At 36.7% G+C, this 19,620-nt stretch overlaps 1 protein-coding gene across 2 annotated transcripts in view; it reads left to right on the forward strand.

The window, feature by feature from the left end:
- GABRG2 (gamma-aminobutyric acid type A receptor subunit gamma2) overlaps nucleotides 1-19,620 on the forward strand; it is an 89,976-nt gene that overhangs the window by 59,723 nt on the left and 10,633 nt on the right. For both annotated transcript variants that reach the window (NM_001261778.1, XM_015141355.3), the window contains 1 exon segment: nucleotides 17,241-17,393. In NM_001261778.1, coding sequence (NP_001248707.1) covers nucleotides 17,241-17,393 — 153 coding nt within the window.

A 19,620-nucleotide genomic window follows, 5' to 3' on the forward strand; every position in this document is an offset into this window, starting at 1 on the left:
TTATAAAATTTGGAGTATCTTTACTTATAACATAGTTCAACCATCACTGGAAGCTCATATCTCCATATGTGAGCATCATTGAGATTGGGTCTTTAGGGCAGATTAGAGATTCTGTTTTTTCAATGAATGAATGAATGACAATGAATTTGAGGGCTGTGGATACGATCCCATCCTCCTATGCACCATGATACCAAAACCCATTATTAAATATGTTGTCTCTTGAATTCACAGCATTGTATCTTCAGGAATCCCCTAAAAATGCAAATGCCCAAGAAAGGCAATCATTAGACACCTAGTATATTATGCTTTCTATCAGATCAGTCAAAGGGAGGGAATGCAACACAAAAGGTTTGAGCATAGGCATGATGAAACTGATGATCCAAGGATTTCAGTAACTTAAAGTCACACACTTAGGAAGAACTAGCGTCAGGGTGTGAATCCAGATTTGTTCTGAAAGCCACATGGACGTAGTGAGAGCACAGAGTGCTGCTCAGAGTAAACGGTCTGGCAGGTGCCTGTGTGAAGTTATGCAGGAAGTGGAAAGCAGATCTTTAGTCATATGGGACAGAGAGTATCAAGAGACCATTTCCCAGAGAAATGCAAAGCATGCATGATATATAAATTCAGTATTTATCATGCTTTTACTTCAAATTATTCAGAAGAAGGGAAACTCCTCTTTTCTTTTACCTGCTGGCCCAATTTCCTGAATACCCTCCCTTTCCTGGAGATCACAGAAGGTGGCTACACGCCAAGCCAAACGTCTCTTCTGCTTAAGTTTTCCCCAGTTCTCTTTTCTGGCTGAGATACAGTGAGGAGGTGTATTGATTTCAGCTCAGATTCTCATCTGGGTCATTCAACCCACATTCCGCAAGTGGCATTCTTTCACTGCTGGAGGCAGAGAGACACTGTCAGTCTCTCCCTGGAGGACAGTTGACTAAGTGTGGTAAGACTGTTTGCTGGCATCCCTTCCATTGTCTGGGTTTGTTTTACGTAACAGCATGCCACAGCTCTTCAAGGAACAATGTTGGAAACGGCCCTGGCTTCCCTTCTCCTGACATATAGGAGGGAAACATGAGCATTTGCAAAATGCTGTTGCTTCAAACTCAGCTTTCAGCAGGCAGATAATAAATATTCCTCTGTGCTGAGCTCCTTCCTCTCCTCTCCTCTCCCTCTTCTATCACATGGTTTTCTATGACAGTGAAGCTCTGATACTGTACTTCGACTTCTTGAGGAGACAGGAAGAAAAGCAAGGGGCTTCAGTTTCATCATTTCTAAGATGGAAGGATTGAAGGAGTTGATATCTAAATGTGCATAATTCTGTGGTCATGGTTATCCTGTTATTATTTCAGTAGCATGGACCGAAATCTCTGTGCATGTCTTTTAATGGAATGCCATTGTGAGAAATTTTTAAATTAAGAATCAAACAACTAAAATTCTACATCTAGATCTGGTACTAATTATGTGACCCTGGGTATATAATTTCAACTCTCTGAGTCGCAGTTATAGCTGGATTAGGTGATCCTTGATATTCTTTCCAACTGCAAATAATCTATTATATACTTTCTTTTTTCCAGTTGGTTTATCTTTTATTTACTTTAAAGTGATAGTATTTTAAAGAAATAATTTTAGAACTAAAAGCACAGGAAGCTTGTTCATATTTTATTAGTTGTTGACCAGCATATTTTCTTAACAATAACAATAGCCAAACTGGCATAGGAAAGCAACAAAGTTTATGAGCAATGTCTATGTCACCATAATTTTCTTTGCCTTTCTACAGAAGATAAGCTACATGAAATCTTGGTGAATTTGACATTGGGTAAGGTTACAGATTTTACACAAAAGTTGATACATGGAAAACAGGAAAAGGAAGTGTTTATTTTTCTCCTTGTTCAGAACACAAGTCTTAAAACATCACTAAGGGCATCTTTCCTAACATGAAAAAGATTAAAAACAATTACATTTAACTCAAAGCAACTATTTTCCATTCTATAATTCCTGTAGTTAGCAAACCAGTTTTCACAAACTATTCCTATTACCTTTTTATCAACAAATTCTATATGTTGTTAAGGAAATGGTTGGAGTAAAAGAGCTATATGGTAATGTGAATAAATTCTACAAATTGTACATCCTATGGAAACTGCATAAAAAGAAAGAGTTTTTGTGGGTTTTTTTTTCCTCACTGCAGGGAAGGCTACAGAGGGCAAGAAAGTGACTATTATTTAAACACCAAAGTAGGCTACAAATTCATTAATGCCATCATCAAATCCTCCTTGAAAAATCTCTCTATATCATTTGGGCTGAGAAGTTGTTTCCTCAATGCTGAGAGAACAGTAAAGCCTTAGCAATAATGTAGCTCTTTACAATTAAGGACTATATTTTTCCCTGATTATTATTTGCAAATTATTAAAGCAGTTACTCCACAAGGCTAGGTTAACTCTGAAGTTTATTCAGGAACTCAAGCATGACAAAGGAGAGGGACAAATATATTAAATATTTTATGCTTCTGAGGGACCTGGCTTCACGTGCAGGTTCTAGGTGTGAGCAGTGACCTATGACAAGCTCCTGTACCTTTCAGGGCTCCTCTTGCTCACTTGAAGAAACTGGTCTAATCTATAAATTCTCTTTCAGCTCTGGCACTGCATGATCAAATGCAAAATCTTTTTTTTTTTTTGTTTTTTTTTGAGACAAGAGTCTCCCTCTGTCGCCCAAGCTGGAGTGCAGTGGCATGATCTGGGCTCACTGCAAGCTCCACCTCCCTGGTTCACGCCATTCTCCTGCCTCAGCCTCCCAAGTAGCTGGGGCTACAGGCTCCCACCACCACGCCTGGCTAATTTTTTGTATTTTTTTTAGTAGAGACAGGGTATCACCATGTTAGTCAGGATGGTCTCGATCTCCTGACCTCGTGATCTGCCCGCCTCGGCCTCCCAAAGTGCTGGGATTACAGGCGTGAGCCACCGCGCCCGGCCGTCAAATGCAAATGCTAAATCAGCAATGAAAGCACTGTCACTGAAAACTGTCCATATTGAGGCCAGAGAAAGTTTGAGTCTTGGTGAGCAGAGCGTCGTAGTATTGTTTTTGATGCTGATTAGTCACGGGGTACTACTGGTGAAAATAAAGCAAGTACCAACTCAAAAGAATGAAATTGGAGAGCCTTTGGTAATCCCCTATATTAATCCTACGGTAGCAGAAGCCAGATATAGGGCAGATGCCTACATACTTTGAATCACAGGATTCTTCTCTCAGAGCAGTGGCTCCTAGAAGTCTATTCTGCTCAAGACTACAACCAAAATGTTCCCTGTGGACAGAAAATGCTTGACACTAACCTCCCCCCAACCTCCAGTTTGTCTTTTATAAAATGAAAGAGACTCAATGCCTTGTATGGCAAACAGATTGAGGCCAGAGTTCATTGTTTGAATACAAAATTAGCTGGGTGTGGTGGCAGGCACCTGTAATTCCAGCTACTAGGGAGGCTGGCGCAAGAGAATAGCTTGGGCCGGGCGCGGTGGCTCAAGCCTGTAATCCCAGCACTTTGGGAGGCCGAGGCGGGTGGATCACGAGGTCAGGAGATCAAGACCATCCTGGCTAACATGGTGAAACCCCGTCTCTACTAAAAATACAAAAAACTAGCCGGGCGTGGTGGCGGGCGCCTGTAGTCCCAGCTATTCGGAGGCTGAGGCAGGAGAATGGCGTGAACCTGGGAGGCGGAGCTTGCAGTGAGCCGAGATCGCGCCACTGCACTCCAGCCTGGGTGACACAGCGCGAGACTCTGTCTCAAAAAAAAAAAAAAAAAAAAGAATAGCTTGAACCCAGGAGGCAGAGGCTGCAGTGAGCCAAGAGCACGCCACTGCACTCCAACCTGGGTGAGACTCCATCTCAAAAATAAGTAAGTAAATAAATAAATAAATAAATAGGAGTCATTCTTTGGCATGTAAACTGAAAACCAAGACAAACTTGGTTCTGAATTCCAAATATAATCTGAAAATGCATATAGTTATCTGCTTTTTCCAAAGTTGTCATGTTATTTTACTTAGTGACACGATCAAGTCACAACAAAGAATTTTGATGTACGGAGGTAATTATGCATAACAGTGGAGTAGAGGTAAGATGGCCCTGAAGGGAACCCTTTAATCCGCAGAGTTTCATGTGGAGTACAAGGCCTGCTACCCTCTACTAGGCAGCTTTCTTATATCATGGTTGAGCTGTTGCCTTCTCATATTTCTGTGGCTGTAGTAGAGTCTTGCCAGGGAAAGAAGAAGGATAGATTTTCCTTCTCTCTTGACTTTACAATGCATGATACAAGATCTTGTTAGAGGTACAGGTATAGAATTTTCAGATTTAAAACAGGAAGACGAAAGAATGAGACTAAGCATGTGATTTCCTGACAGGTACAGAAAAACATAAAAGCATTTTATTTTTTTTGTAAATGCAAACCCAAACAAACAACTGTGATATACAACTAGTTTCTTAAGATTATAAGACCCTATGAGTTATGTGAAAACATTTAAAAAGTGAAAAAAAAATGGTAGTAACATTCAATAACATTTGTTAAGCACCCGATCTGAGTCCTTGTGCTAAAACACCATAGGAATCATTTATTTAATCCATTCAACAAATCTATGAGGTACAGATGATAATTTTTTCCTTTTTCATCTGTGAAAAAAACAGACCAGACAAGTAAGGTAACATTTCTTGCTCAACATTATAAAGCAAATAAAGGTCAAACTAAGAAATAACAGGGTTTTTAAAATTTTTCATCAAATGTTATATTCCTTAATTTTTCAAAAATAAATTTTAGAACTTCCATTGTTAGAATTTGACATATATATTATGTATGTAAATTTAAATAACACTATGAATTTTTAAATATTAAAATTAAATTTAGCATTTACATACAGTTTTCACTGATCTATTGTTTAATTGAATTTGTTATAATTTATAGGGAAGAGGAAGAGAATTAGAGAAGAGATGGGATTCACCCAAGATCACACAAGGTCACATGTAGGCAGGAATTAGAAGCCAGGCCTGCTGACTTTGAATCCAGTGCTTTGCCCACCAACACAGAAAGTTTCCTTATTCAGAGAAGTTGAGCTTTTTCGAATCAACTCTATATAGTATGGTAAAATGTACAGAGGTTTTAAAATATATATTGGCAATGATTTTTAACAGATATCTTAAAAATATCCTTGAATTTCACAAAATGAAAAACTTCCTGGGTGAAAGAATTCCATGGGGGCAGGGGTGTGGTAGTTTAAAATCGAGTGCTTGGAAATAAAGAGCAAGTAAGGTCAAGTTTTTAAACCTATAATTTTGCAGAGTATCCCCAGGAGTGATTTGACATCTTGGGGAACATTTTGTGATTTGACCTTTTGCAACCACTGCCTGCAGTTGCCTGAATTTGAACAATTTTTTTGTTTGTTTGTTTCTTTTCTAGCTGCTTTCAAAGCCATTTTAGAAAGCTCGGTATTCTGATAACATTAGGTTTCTCTACCTCTGTGGAACCTTTTCTTTAAGAAAATGTCAGTGCCTGGGTTACATTAATCAAGTCCAGCTTCAAATGCAAAGTTACCCAGACTCATCTAAAAGGTGAAAATGACAAGAAAAATAAAGCGTTACTACTAATACGCTTATTTCTCCAAAAGAGGTTTCTGGGTTTGGGGCTATATTTATTAATAACATTTCTCTCTTTATCTCTTGATTTTGACCCATTTGTGAGATAGAGTTGTAAATTGAAGAGATAGGATTCAAATATCATCTCGATTACAGGTAGCCTTGGTTTGTAGGATTCATTTTTATTTACAGCTGGGATTCTTACTTTTTCTCCTCCAAGGCTAATATTTAGTATTAACAAACTCAAGAGAGATGTGGGTGTGGGAGACCATACACTTGCTTGGAATAGCTGGCTGACACTCACTGAGTCTCCATAGCAGGCGTGGAGAGAGACCACGAGGTCAGCATCTAAACAGTAATCCACGCCTTGATTCAAGAGAGCTTATCAAATGAAGGACAAAAGCAAGGAATTATGAGATCCTTTCAGTAAGAAAGCTCCCAAGTAGTGAAGTGTCTTAATTTCACCAATTAGATAACCAAAATGAATCAAGTGAGAGGAGAAACAGTGGAATCTTTTCTTTCCAATACTTCTAAAAGGGCGTGTATTTCTTTTCACAGGTCAGGAAAAAATGAAGGAAGACAAAGGACATTATGACTCCTAAAGAGCAGTGTCCCCCACAGCAAGTCCAGCTGAATATGTGTACTGTAGGCTATAGTAAATGTTTCCTAAAAACCTAGTTTTGTGATAATATAGCTTTAGAAAATGCTAAGTTGAAGGCAAACATTTTCTAGTGCAGAAGCACACGTGTGCTAATGTGCATGGTGAACCTCCAGTGGTATCACATGCTGTTCCACAAAAATCAAATATTCCTGATTGAAGAAGTCATTATTTTTAGCACATTATGAAACCAATGTTCAATAAAAAATATTATTTAGAAACATCACTTTAAGAGTATTCCGGACTATTCTCTTCTTCTTTCTCCTCCACTGTATTCTCTTCCTACTTCCTTCTTTTTTTTAAATATATTAAATTCTGGTAGTTCTCAAACTTTGGTAGGAATATTAAACAAGCAATGAAATAAACGATGAGCTGAAAGAAAGAACAAAAATGTGTAATATTTATAATTATTAAAGAATACAAATTATAAAGATTAAATTTATATAGAATAAATATTTATAAAGACTTTTAGCATGCATACTTTCAAATCCACAAGATAGCATCCATCTAAATATAATCTGAATCCATATGCCATGATTCAAATGTCCCCCAATGTTCATACTGCCCCCCTTCTAAACTTTGCAGCTGTTACCTTATTAGAATTATTGAAAAATAATTGGTAAGCCTTGGATTTAGGGTCAAAACTTGGTGAGATACCTACTCCAATATTAGTAGCTATAAGGAAGTTACCACACATTTGAAATCTGTGTGTATTAGTCAGTGAAATATTTCTAATAGTGAAACATATGTTTTGGGTGCCATTCAGAGTTCCTAGCAGAGCCTTCGGCACCAAGGGGAGGATCAAAAATGGTGGTAATTACACCAACTATTGATTAATTACAACCAGTTATTGCAACAAGTATTGCAAGAACTCTGTGAGGTTGCTATGGAGAATTTTGTCATCTCTATTTTACAAAATAGGAAACTGAGTCTCAGATTGGTTAGTTAACAAAACCTCCTAATATCACAAATTAGTTTTTGACCAATTTGGGACAAAAGCTTATTTCTTACTAAAGATACTGTCCTGTTTTTATAAATTTATGGATACCAAGTAATTTTTCAGGAGAACAAGATTCTATCTGCAGAGTAGATGGAAAAAGTGGTTCCCCATGGATAAGGCATCTGTTTTTCAGGACAGACCTGTGGACCAGGCATTTTTCTGTTGAGAATTCTTTGTTCTTCTCACACATCACAAATAGAATTTCTACTCATTTTCTCTGTGAAATGCAGTCTCATCATTTCTATGTCAGAAGGGGAAAATGTAACATATCAACCCCACCTCTGTGGCTCTGGGATTCCAACTCTGACAAATCAATTATAATCTCTTACTCAAAGGAGCATATCTAGCACTTACCTAACTATGTATGGTTGAGTAGAAGTAAATGACTGCAACATTACTCAGAATTTATCAGATCTTCACTGATACCTCTGTAGATCCCACTTTCTCTGTTAAAGCTAATTTTATCATCAGAGTTAATAGATGCAACTAGACTGTTGTATCTGCTTCTTATTGGCATCTCTCTTCTGAAGTGCTGAAACTATTTCCATTGAATCATGAGAGCTAAGAATGGAATTTGAATTCACATTTTAAAATTTCTCCCGAAATGGGACTTCTGCAGAAGGTAAATTAGATCTGTTAGTGTCACAACCATACTCTATACAAACATTAACTACATATAAAAGAATATTTTGTTACCTTCTGACAAAACCTGTTGGTATGTAATTAGTCTGTTTCTCGAAATCTGAGTTGAACAGAAGAGCATAATTTTACTAATGCAAATATGTGAGCGCTAATAATGTATTACTGATTCTAATAGTGTATGAGTCTAAGAGTATATTACTGGCTTTCATGGATGCATTAATATTAGTAGAAACAAGATTAAGATTCGCTGCTTTACTATTACTCCTGAAGGCTGAAGGCAGCCTTTTAACAAAGGCTAAAAAAAAAAATTACTCAACAGGAAAATTACCTACCAATGTCACAGAAGTTATTTTGCAAATCGACTGTCCTCAAAAAGCTCTATGTACCACTTTATTTATACTCTGTGTTCGAAAGATGACAAAACACTTTCCCTACCATTAGCAAATGTGTTTCTCCCAATAGCCTTAGCAATAAGTTTGTTTATTCCTACTTTAGTGGGAGAATTTAAACAACTTACCCGCATTTCTGTACCTTATTATCATGATCGCATGTGCTTGAATCCTGGGACTAGATCTGCTACTGTGAATTGCCCTGCGTTTATGTAAAACATGTTTTAATATCTAGTTAGATGTTTGCAGGAGTTACAGTTAATTATACTGGGAAATTGCTGTCTCTTTTGATGGATCAAAGTAGCAAATGTATTCATTTGTAGCTGTAGTTTTAGATTTCTGAGCTGGAGTTGTTTTATTTATGTGTATCCCAAGGTGACCATATTTGCTGCATTTTTTGGAATTTGATTTTGGACTAGACAAATGAATTGCATTACAAAATTCCACATTGGGCTAGGCATCTGTGGTAGCTTTTTTGGAGGGTGAGAAAGAGAACCTCTTGCATAAAGAGAATTTTCTAGTAAAGGAAGGCAGAAAACTGGGATATTAGCAAAGACCTCACTCTGTGAACCTAGAGAAAACCACTACATTTGGAGGCTTTGCAAATACTGAGCTTTCTTTCGTCTAAAGCTATCTGCCAAGAGAAAATTTCTGCTATTGTTGAGTCAGGCGCAGGCTGGTATTCTAGACAAATGAGTTTTCAACTTCCTAAAGCTAATATGTGCATTATATAAGGTTCAAGAGTAAATGAAGTCTCTGTTTGAGTTTGAGGGCCCCAGTTATCCAAACCAGCTTTCTATATTAACCACGTTCTTGACATTCAACAATTAGTCAACGTTCCACATTGTTTTTGTTTGTTTTTTGGATTTATTGTCATAGTCCAAACCACTGATTTAGAATGCAGAGGCTGTTTTCTACAGAAGGAGTATGGGTTTATAAGGCAGGAGTCTTCGGCCTGCCACTAGGTAGCTCTGTCTCTTTGGATAAAGCATCCTTCTTTGATGAATGTCAACTGCTTAATCTCTAAGAGGATAGAATTGGTTGGTATAGATTTATTCTAAGACCCTTTCTAACTCTAACTCTCTTTTAAATATTTGGTAAGTTTCTCCTATGTTTATTACAGGTCAGAACAGTGTTCAATCATATTTCATAGATACTCTGCTTTGTCATAACTGACATTATCATACCATCCTATATGCCAGGAATTGTACCAAGAATGGCATGTATATTCACTCTTTTTATGTTCACAATATTACTGCGAAGTGGATTCCATTATTATTCTTACTTTACAGATAAAGAAGTTGAGACTCAGAGACATAGGAAAGTTGCTTGAAATCGCATAACCAGTTAGTGACACGATTCAAATTTTGAATCCAGTTAATCTCATATTTGCCCTTGCAGTGGACACTGTTGATGCCCCTGCCACCCTATCACCTTCCTTGAACTCACACACCCATCTCTCAGATGTTTAGGAGTTGGCTGCTGACAGCTCACTACTTGCCACTTTTTCTAGAGAAATACCATTGGCCAAGATAAAGCCATCTCAGCTAAGAGACTGAGACCATCCCTCCTCGGCAGCCTGGAGGGAACAAATTACTGCTCTCCTTCTAGGGAAAATGATTCAAAGCAGTTCCCATTTTTCACTATAGTTCTCCACCCCTGTCCTAGGTGGATATTCAGATGGAGTTTTTAAAGGATAAATTTAAACCAGAAAAATTATGTTAATGCACTTTTTAAAATTATATTTTCCTCAATTGCTATTCTGTTCTTCTTCACGAACTTAATAGATGAAATGAGAACGGCAAAGTTTTTAAACGAAAACACACCTAGTAGGCTTGGCAGACTGTGATGCTTGTGTTTTAGCAGCCAAACCCCTTTGTTCTCTTCTTTCACTAATTGGATCTGGCTGAGAAGCTCAAATCACTGAATAATACTTTACTAAACATAATGCAGCCACTCTGATAAAGCTGATTTCCCTTCTCTCTTTTTTCTTTTCTTGGCAAGCAGTTAAGATTGCTAACAGCTCACTGTGACCTTATATCCATTGACATTAAGTTCAGCAAAAATTTTTCCAGATGCAATAATTTGTAATGTAAAAGTTTAATATCTTAAAAACCCATGTTAATCTCTACCTTGGTCTTAAAGACTTTTGATGTATAGCTCATCTAGAATTTTCTTCTTGTCATTCTGAGCTAAAGCATTTATTTATGTAACAAATAATTGTGGAATTCCCTCTATGTCCCAGGCACCGTGCTAAATGCTCAAAATAAAATAGTGAGCAAAATAGCTAGAGCTGCATCCCTTATAGAGTTCATAAAATATTAATAATCTAGAATATAATTCAGTATTCATCATCATATATTTTTATTGTGATCTTACTGAGCTCTTACTATGATGTCTTACTGAGGACATTTGATGTAATAAGAGCTTCTTTCATGATGAGATACATTAATTTACATTTGAAAAATAAATGGAGTTAATTGAGTAAAGAAAGATGGGATATTAGAGTTGAGGCCAGAGGAGGCAGCAGGTGAAAGAACCCTGTGGGAAGAGGAAGCAGGGTGAGGAAGTCATGTAAAGAACTACAGGAACCCCAGTCAGTGAAGAATCACTATTGAATATGAGACTGAGAATATAGTGAGGGAAACAAAACAAAACAAAACAAAACAAAACAACATATGAAGACCTAGAGAACAAGTTAAAGAATTTTATTGTGTCCTGATATCAATGGGCAATTATTGAAGAGTCTGGAGGCATTTATATGTATATGGCATGATCAGAGGGGTAGAGAACATTTCAGAAGTTGAGAGCAACATATTGCAAACAAGGTCAAAATAATGAGAAGTTTCCCCTTGGAAAAGCAGAAAATAAATCACATGGCTGAGCTCAAAGTGGGGAGATTATAAAGCTGGGACGGTTCAGGATGGATCGAAGCAAACCGGGCCAGAATCACATGTTAAATAGTGTAAATTTCATACTGAGATGCTCAAAGGGAATGACCTGAACAAATACGTATTCTAGAAAAAAAAAACTTGGTTTAGCACTGTCCAGCTGAACGTTCCATGATGAAGAAACTGCTCTGTAATCTGGACTGTCCAATACGCTAGTCACTAGCTACATGTAGCTCTTGCACACTTGAAATGTGGCTTGTGCAACTAAGACAGTAAATTTAATTTTTTAAAGTGTGTTTAATATGGCTACCGTGTTAGATAGCACAGGTATAGTTGCATTGTGGAATATGTGTGGGGTGGTGGTGGTGGTGGCATAGGTGGTCAGAAAGTTGGAATGAAGAAAAAGAGTAAAGAGATTATTTAGCAATCTAGGAGAGAGATGATGGCAGGAAGAATAAAGACAGAAAAATCATAGAGGCATGATATAAAAATACTTAATTTATTTGTCTAGGGCTCAGAGGACACAAATAGAATAATAAGAGAGAAAGACCTAGGTTAAATTTAGATTACAGACAGCCTTGATGCCAGGTTTAGAAGCCTGGGCTTTCTCTGAAGAGGAGCATAGACCTATTTAAGTTGGTGAAAATAGATTTATTTACTCAGAATTTTCAAAAATGTGCCCGTCAGAAAGTTTAATTGTGGTGTGTAAGATAAATTGGCATGTATCTGTTATATTAGAGCTCTTGTGCCATTATGAAGTGATAATATATTGATATGACTTTCTTGGCCTGACAACTCCTTGATGGCAAAAGCTAGAGCTTAGCTATGTATTTTTTCCCCCTCTTGACCTCACAGGACCTGGTTGGCAGGAGATATTGAAAGTACTCCAGAAGAGTTAATGAGAGAATAAACAACCCCGAGAATGGTGGGCAAGTGATGAATGCAGAAACTGCTTGGGAGTAGCATTTATAGAAGTTAGCAACTGATTAATTTGGAAATCTTTTATACACAATAATGTTCTGGATCGCTTAAGCTCAGGGATTGGGATTCTGCCCAAAGATTGGGTATTCTACCTAGACTTCTAGGCACGTGACAAACCATGAGAACATTTTGGTGCCAACTGAGTGGCAATATTTGAAAACTTTTTGTTTCTGTCGTGTTTATCCAAGACATTTAAGAATAAAATATGTTTTTATATACTTCCAGATTATCTTCCTAAAAGTTCACTTCATTGTATATCCCCACCAAGAAAGTGTACCTCTGATCCCTGTCCACATATTTTCAGGACCAAACATTACCAAGGAATTTATTTTTTCCTCAATCTGCCAGGCTGAAAATGAAATACTATTATTAGATGTTGGATTTCACTGATCCCCTCTGAAGTTGAGTTTTCAAATATTTTGTATTTATAAGTTCTTCATTCATGTTTTAGCTTAGTTAAAAATTTAGTTTTTTTCTCTCCTCAATGACAAATGGGAATTCTTTATGTATTGGTGATATTTGCTTTTGAATTCTTATTTATTTTGGAAATATCTCACCACACTCAAATGTGATGTTTTGCCTTTTAAAACTGGTTATTGCAGTCATTCTTTTTCTTTTCTTTTCTTCCTTCTTTTTTTTTTTTTTTTTTTTTTTAACAAAGTCTCACTGTCACCCACGCTGGAGTGCAGGAGTCTGAGGTGTGGTAGAAGGATGTCCTTCCACCTACTGCAACCTGCAACCTCCACCTCCCAGGCTCAAGGGATCCTCCTACCTCGGTCCCTGGAGTAGCTGGGACTACAGGTGCATGCCGCCACGCCTGGCTAATTTTTGGTATTTTTTTTTTTTTTGTAGTGATGGGTTTTCACTATGTTGCCCAGGCTGGTATTGAACTCCTGGACTCAAGCAATCCATGTGTCTTGTGCTCCCCAAGTGAGGGGATTACAGGTATGAGCCACGGTGCCCAGATAGCAGTCTTGATAACACAGAAGTCTTACATTTTACACAGTCAACCCATAACTTTTTTCCTTTATGCCTTTTAAATTTTATGTTATACTTGACAAAGCTTTTTCGACACTAAGATTATATAGATATTCTATAGTTTTCATTCTGTAGTATTTATATTCGCTCATAAATTTGGATCTTTGTTCCATGTTAAATTTATTTTGTGCGTTAGAGTGAGGTACAGATCTAATTTCAGAAAACAATTTTCCCAAATGAAAACTCAATCAACTCTCCTGCATGCCTTTGGTCAAAATCAGCCTCACGGATTTATGCCCCCAATTCAAGTGTTTAATGAGGGATGCTAAGGCTAGATCGAATGCATTGTCCCAGAACATCTCTCTGTCTATCTGGGTGGTAGAAAAAGAATAATCTTATGTCCTTTTAACACACTTAATTTAGAATCAGTTATGAGGCCCCCTATGTCTTAATCTCCACATTACCTAATACACTGCTCTGTGCATAGCAGTGATTAAACATATCTGTGGGCTTTAAAAAGGAGCTAGAGAAAGGAATGTAAAGAAGAGTACAACACTATTTATGCCCTCAAAGTTAACCTAGTAGAATAAGATATACTTTATTCAACTATGTTTTAGTTGAGTAAGAATGGCGAGAGAGGAACAAAATGAAGATACATTTGATACTTCGTTTTTTTACCATCCTGACAAAGCATTTAGGATATTTACAGATAATATATGCAAACCATTCAGCCCAGTGTCTACACATAGTAGGCTTTCATGACTGGCAACTTGAAAATTATTTTCTATTATGTCAGGGGTTTAATAGAGGCAAAGACTTCTTTACCGTGGAATCTTCAAGTTTTTAAGATGAGATAGTTTCATGTAGAAAATAAGAACCTAAACACTCCACTAAATATTAAATTTTAAAACTATCGTATGGTTATTTACCACTACAGCTTTAAAAAAAAAACCCTACATTGATACTCTCTTCCTAAAACTAGACATAAGTATTTCACACAAAAAAAGATAAACATTAATGAGCGTTGTTTGAAATTATATGTCTCTGCTCTTCAATCATAGCCTTCATCTATAAACTCTAAATTAAGACCAAAGCAGTAATGAAACTAATACATAAAATACTATAACTTTAATGTCATATGTTAAGATAAATCAATAGGAGGAATAAATCTGAAGTGGCAGAAATAACCACCTTTGACTTGCTTGGCATTTAAACCTTTCGGGCTTGGGGAATCACTGATGCGGTACTTTAAGGGGATTTGATTTTATAGGCTCTTTAGCCCAAGAGGTTTTAGGAATACAGAAAGCGACGAAGCCTTGGAGATATGACAGGCATCAGGCTGTCACCGTGAAGCTGCCTGGCTTTTAAATGGCTTGTTCTCAAGTTTGAGTTCCATAATCCACTGGTAGAAAAGCTGTAGACTTGCTGGCAATGGTGAGAGATGCTCAGAAGCCATTACCTTATAATAGAAATTGATAGATAAGTGGACGATGAAAGTTTAGACTCTGACCTAAAGGGAAGTGGAGAATTGAATTGAGGTAATTATCTTGTTAACTTTGGACAAAATTAAAGTTCACCTTTAAAAATGCCAGATCATTAATACCAAAGTGCAGATCCTCATTCACTTACATGATAAGGTGAAAAGAAGTTACTAAAATTGTCTAGCTTTATTTAAAACATTATAATTCATAATTTTTTATTTAAACACATTTAAAATGTGCAGGAAGCTCGAGGACTGGGAAAATAGGAGAAAAGGTACCCCTGAATATTATTATTTAAATGAAAAATCTTCTTTTATTACTTTGCTTTTCCTAACTGGAATAAGAGAGGATGTATTTGCCTTTAGTATTCTGATCAAAGAAATGAGAAAGAAAAAGATGGATGTTAATAGAGGTCATCTCAAATTAAATCTTTTTACTCTTCAATCATAGCCTGTGTCTATTATATTCTAAATTAGGACAAAAGCAAAGACCAAACTAATTTATGAAATTCTATGGCTTTAAATAGCTTATGTTCAATAAATTAACATAGAGAAGCATATGCTGTGGGAATTAGCTAAAATCTATTATCATTGATAAAAAATTTCTACCTTCAAGTCTTTAGGCACAGTTGTTAAATAATTGCTACTTATTGATCTCTGGGAGGAAACTGGTGTCCCATTGGAAGCCGAATTCCCTGATCAGTGCTAGTTCATGATCACTACATCAACCAGGTCTGACTTAAACAAGTAACTGTATGACAGTCTACCAAAAGGCAGTGTTAAGAGGCATTCAAAACCCCACTTAGGAAACAATGCAACGTTAGGCGACAGTCTACTCCCTCAAAGAGCATCCAGTAAAGGTCTTTCTATTTCAGCAGCTTTGCGGGGTATGGGGTAAAGCTTGAGAGTGGGAAATAAAAACTAGACTGAGTAGTAATAACTCTCCCCTCTAAGTCAATCTTCTCTGCATGAGGCTTCTAGGGCACCTTATTTTCAAATCAGATTAAATCAGGCATGTAAGTAGGGAAACGTAGGCACAAAGCCAACTAATCAAGCTAAAAGATATGATTTGAATTTAATTATCTATGCATTTTAGAGCAAAATATAATTTAGCAAAGAAAAAAAAGCAACATTTGAAAAGCTATCTCATTTATTCATCCCACATTGTGAGTGCAGATACAATATTTGAAACTGATATTCTCTAAGAGTATTTTAAAAAGATGTAGTAACTGGGATGTGTTTCTGTAGTATATTTTCTGATTTTAAAAATTAAAATGCTTTAAAATTTTACTTGGGATAATTCAAAATGAACGACATGGAATTTTAACAGCAATTTATGCATCATGATTTTAAAAAGTCAGAGACTTCAAACTGTGTCACAATAAATTGTTCTCATGCACGGCTACATGGTTATTCCTTTATTCTTTTAGTAGTTTTTCTAAATATATTCTCTGGAATATTTACATAAATTGTGCTTTTTTTTTTTTTTTTTTTTTTGAGAAGGAGTCTTGCTCTGTTGCCCAGGCTGGAGTGCAGTGGCATAATCTCAGCTTACTACAATCACCACCTCCCGGGTTCACGCCATTCTCCTGCCTCAGCCTCCTGAGTAGCTGGGACTACAGGCACACACCACCACACCTGGCTAATTTTTGTATTTTTAGTAGAGATGGGGTTTCACCTTTTTAGCCAGGATTGTCTCAGTCTCCTGACCTTGTGATCCGCCCACCTCAGCTTCCCAAAGTGCTGGGATTACAGGCATGAGCCACTGTGCCAGGCCAAATTTTGCTTTTTAATTCAAATGTTCCATAATGTATCTTCTTGATTTTTAGAGAATTTTATCTGTAGAATTTATAAAGGCATGAATTCATTTGCACAATTACTTGACAAATGTTACTGAATGCCTGTTTGGAGTCATGCAGAATGCTAAGTACTAGCATTTGCAATGGTGGGCTTAAATGGGCATTGTTTGTGGACTCACGCAGATAAAGTCCAGTAGGGGGAAAGATACTGCAAAAATCACCACACAAATGAATGAAGATTTAAAATTTAAAGTAACTGCTATGAAGGAAAACCATATGATTCAATTAACATGTGAAAAAATGTCACATCATAGGAATTTAGTTATAAATTCTGAGTAAAATGTTCATTTATTAGTGTCAAGCACCACGATATTCCTGTCTGGTTTTTATAGATAAAGATTTTGTCCTAAGAAATAAGAGGAAATTGTTACAAAACCTAGAATGAATTGCAGACAAGATATGCACAATGTAGAAATACTTTTCCCTGCCCTCCTCACCAAATGAACATTTTTATAATGTTTGTGAAGTAGGAAGAGAGGACGTCAGAAAGCACAGAAAGAAGAAAATATATCGGTATGCTAAAAATGTTTCCTTCCATCTAGTAGACAAATTGCTTCTAAAAGAGTCAGGATTCAGTTCAGGTTGTGTTTTGTTTTTGTTTTTTAACCCAAGTGGGCAAAAATAGTTTTCAACATACCGCTTGTAGAAAACTCTTAATTTAAATGTGTGTGCATGACCATTGAATATATGCTTATTTTAAAATGCTTTCCAGTGATTGATAAAGGTTGTATGGTGCTATCTTTGTCCTGTTCCAGGAGATTATGTGGTTATGTCTGTCTACTTTGATCTGAGCAGAAGAATGGGATACTTTACCATCCAGACCTATATCCCCTGCACACTCATTGTCGTCCTATCCTGGGTGTCTTTCTGGATCAATAAGGATGCTGTTCCAGCCAGAACATCTTTAGGTGAGACACCTTTGTTTATGTTGCAGTTTCTCAAGATAAGTGGCAAATACAAGTAATTTTTACTTCCATTTCTATGTTGATCTGCTTTCAATTTAGCCTGCAATTGCATAGAAATACCATTAGTTTCATGTTCAAGAGAATTGGCGTTTTTTAAAACAGTGTTTAAGGTTTCCTACTTTTGCAGTTTGATTCTCCTTAGTTACCTGGATAGGTTTTCTTGGGTAACTTTTCTTAAGAAATTTTAGTTAACTAGTTTTTAAAAACTGTTTTAATATGAACAGATGTGTTTGTTTAGGTCTCTGGGTCATATGCTGAAGCTGCTTGCACCAGCTAGTGAAAGCTGATTGTGTTTCTCTCTTCCCAACTTGGTATTCGGTGATGTCACACTGATAATGTGAAATCAGCCAAGGAGGACATATTAAGAACATGGAAACAGTAAAAATCAGGGCCTTCTATTTTCTAGAGTTAATTGTTACACATTTACCAGCACACCTTTGACTTTTGGCTATTTGCCACGAGTAATTATTGGGATAACATTTGAAGTAATTGGCTCTTTACAGAAGAGCCATGGAAAAAAATATTTTTGAGAAAATATATTTACCTGTGAAATTTGGGGAGAGAAAGCGACTCTTAAGATTATTTGCAATTTGCTCAATCTAATATATATGGCCATCTTTGTCTTGAATTTTCACATCTTTTTCTTCCCGTGGGGAAGAAGACTCACACAGACTAAAACAAAGCCCAACACGTGAAACTTTTTAAAACCTGAACTGAAACTAAAGCTTGTGAGAGGTGAATAAAATTCAACACCCTTTCATCAGCTATGTAAAACCTAGAACCACATCTCTTGCTGACTGTCTAAAGAGTCAGTAGGGTGTGATAGCTAGGAAATTGGGTTTTGAAGTCCCACAAATATGGGTTTGACATCCCACATTTAGTATAACATTAGAATGTCATTTAATCTCTAATTCACAGTTTCCTCATATATAAAACATGTATAATTTCCTGCACCTAACTTATTGGATTCTACTAGGGTTAAATAAAGTATTTGATGCAAATTGCACATAACAAAGTAAAGCCTCAGAAATGTTGGCTACTATAATCATTTTCTGACAAAATGGTCTGTACTAAGTTATTAAGCTGAGGGCAGAAGTGATTAGTGGGGGAAAAAAGACATCATTTGCATATCTGTCCTCTTCCAAACCTAATTTAGTTTCCCATCTGTTTCAAAAGAAAGTTATTTTGATTTTTCCTGTTATATGTGGTACTTTGTGTTACAAGTACTTCTCAAAATTAAAATATCTTGTCTAATGCTACATGCTGAAACAAACCGCAAATATGTTGAGCCTATTACTTTAGGACTCTTACTCGTCACTGTGAATGGATATATACTGCATTACATGCTTCTATGTCTCTCGTCAGAATGTCAGTCTTGTACATCTCTAGTACAGTGCCTGGAACATGACTGGTACCTCAAATAATTGTTCAATTAATGTATACACTTATGAATGGATGGAGCAAATACATTGACATATTCCAATCCACCCACTTCCCAAAAACATTTTAAGGATGAGATTTCCAATCAGTCTCTCCTCTTGAAGCCTGGATTCTTGCTGGCCAAAATCTCTCTCATGACTCTTTGGGTAGCTCATTTAACCCACTCAGTAAATGAGTATTCACTGGCAAAGGGTTATGGTGGAAGAAAGGATCAAAGTGAGTGAGTTTTGGAATGAGCGAGAGGCCCTTGAGCAAACAGCAGACAAGTACTTCTGTTTGTTTATAATTTGTAAGTCAGGAATGCTCAATATTGTCTCTATGTCTTTTCTATTCTTCACAACACCTGCATGTAGAAGTTGCTGTAATGATCATTATTAACACAATGTTTAGAGCTGAGCTAAGGAAGCAGAGTTGTTGCAAGGTTTGATGACATACACAAAGTCACAACATAAGGAAACAGTAGATCTGCACCTCAGCTGATGGGACATAGGTTTGCTCTGGGTAGGAGGCCTTGTTGAAGGCCAATTGTAGGTACAGATGAGAAGCGGAGCTGAGCCAGTTTCTCTATTTTAACTTTGCTGTCACTTTTCTAGATCAGTGCTCCTTAAATTTAATTGCACATTTAAGTCACTAGAGGACTTTTTGAAGTGCAGATGCCTTAGTTCAACCCCAAGAAATGCTTATCTAATGTGTTTAGAACATGACTTAGGTGTTAAGATTGAAAAACAAG

The sequence above is a fragment of the Macaca mulatta genome, chromosome 6, assembly GCF_049350105.2.
Source record: "Macaca mulatta isolate MMU2019108-1 chromosome 6, T2T-MMU8v2.0, whole genome shotgun sequence".
In the NCBI taxonomy this organism is placed as follows: domain Eukaryota; kingdom Metazoa; phylum Chordata; class Mammalia; order Primates; family Cercopithecidae; genus Macaca; species Macaca mulatta.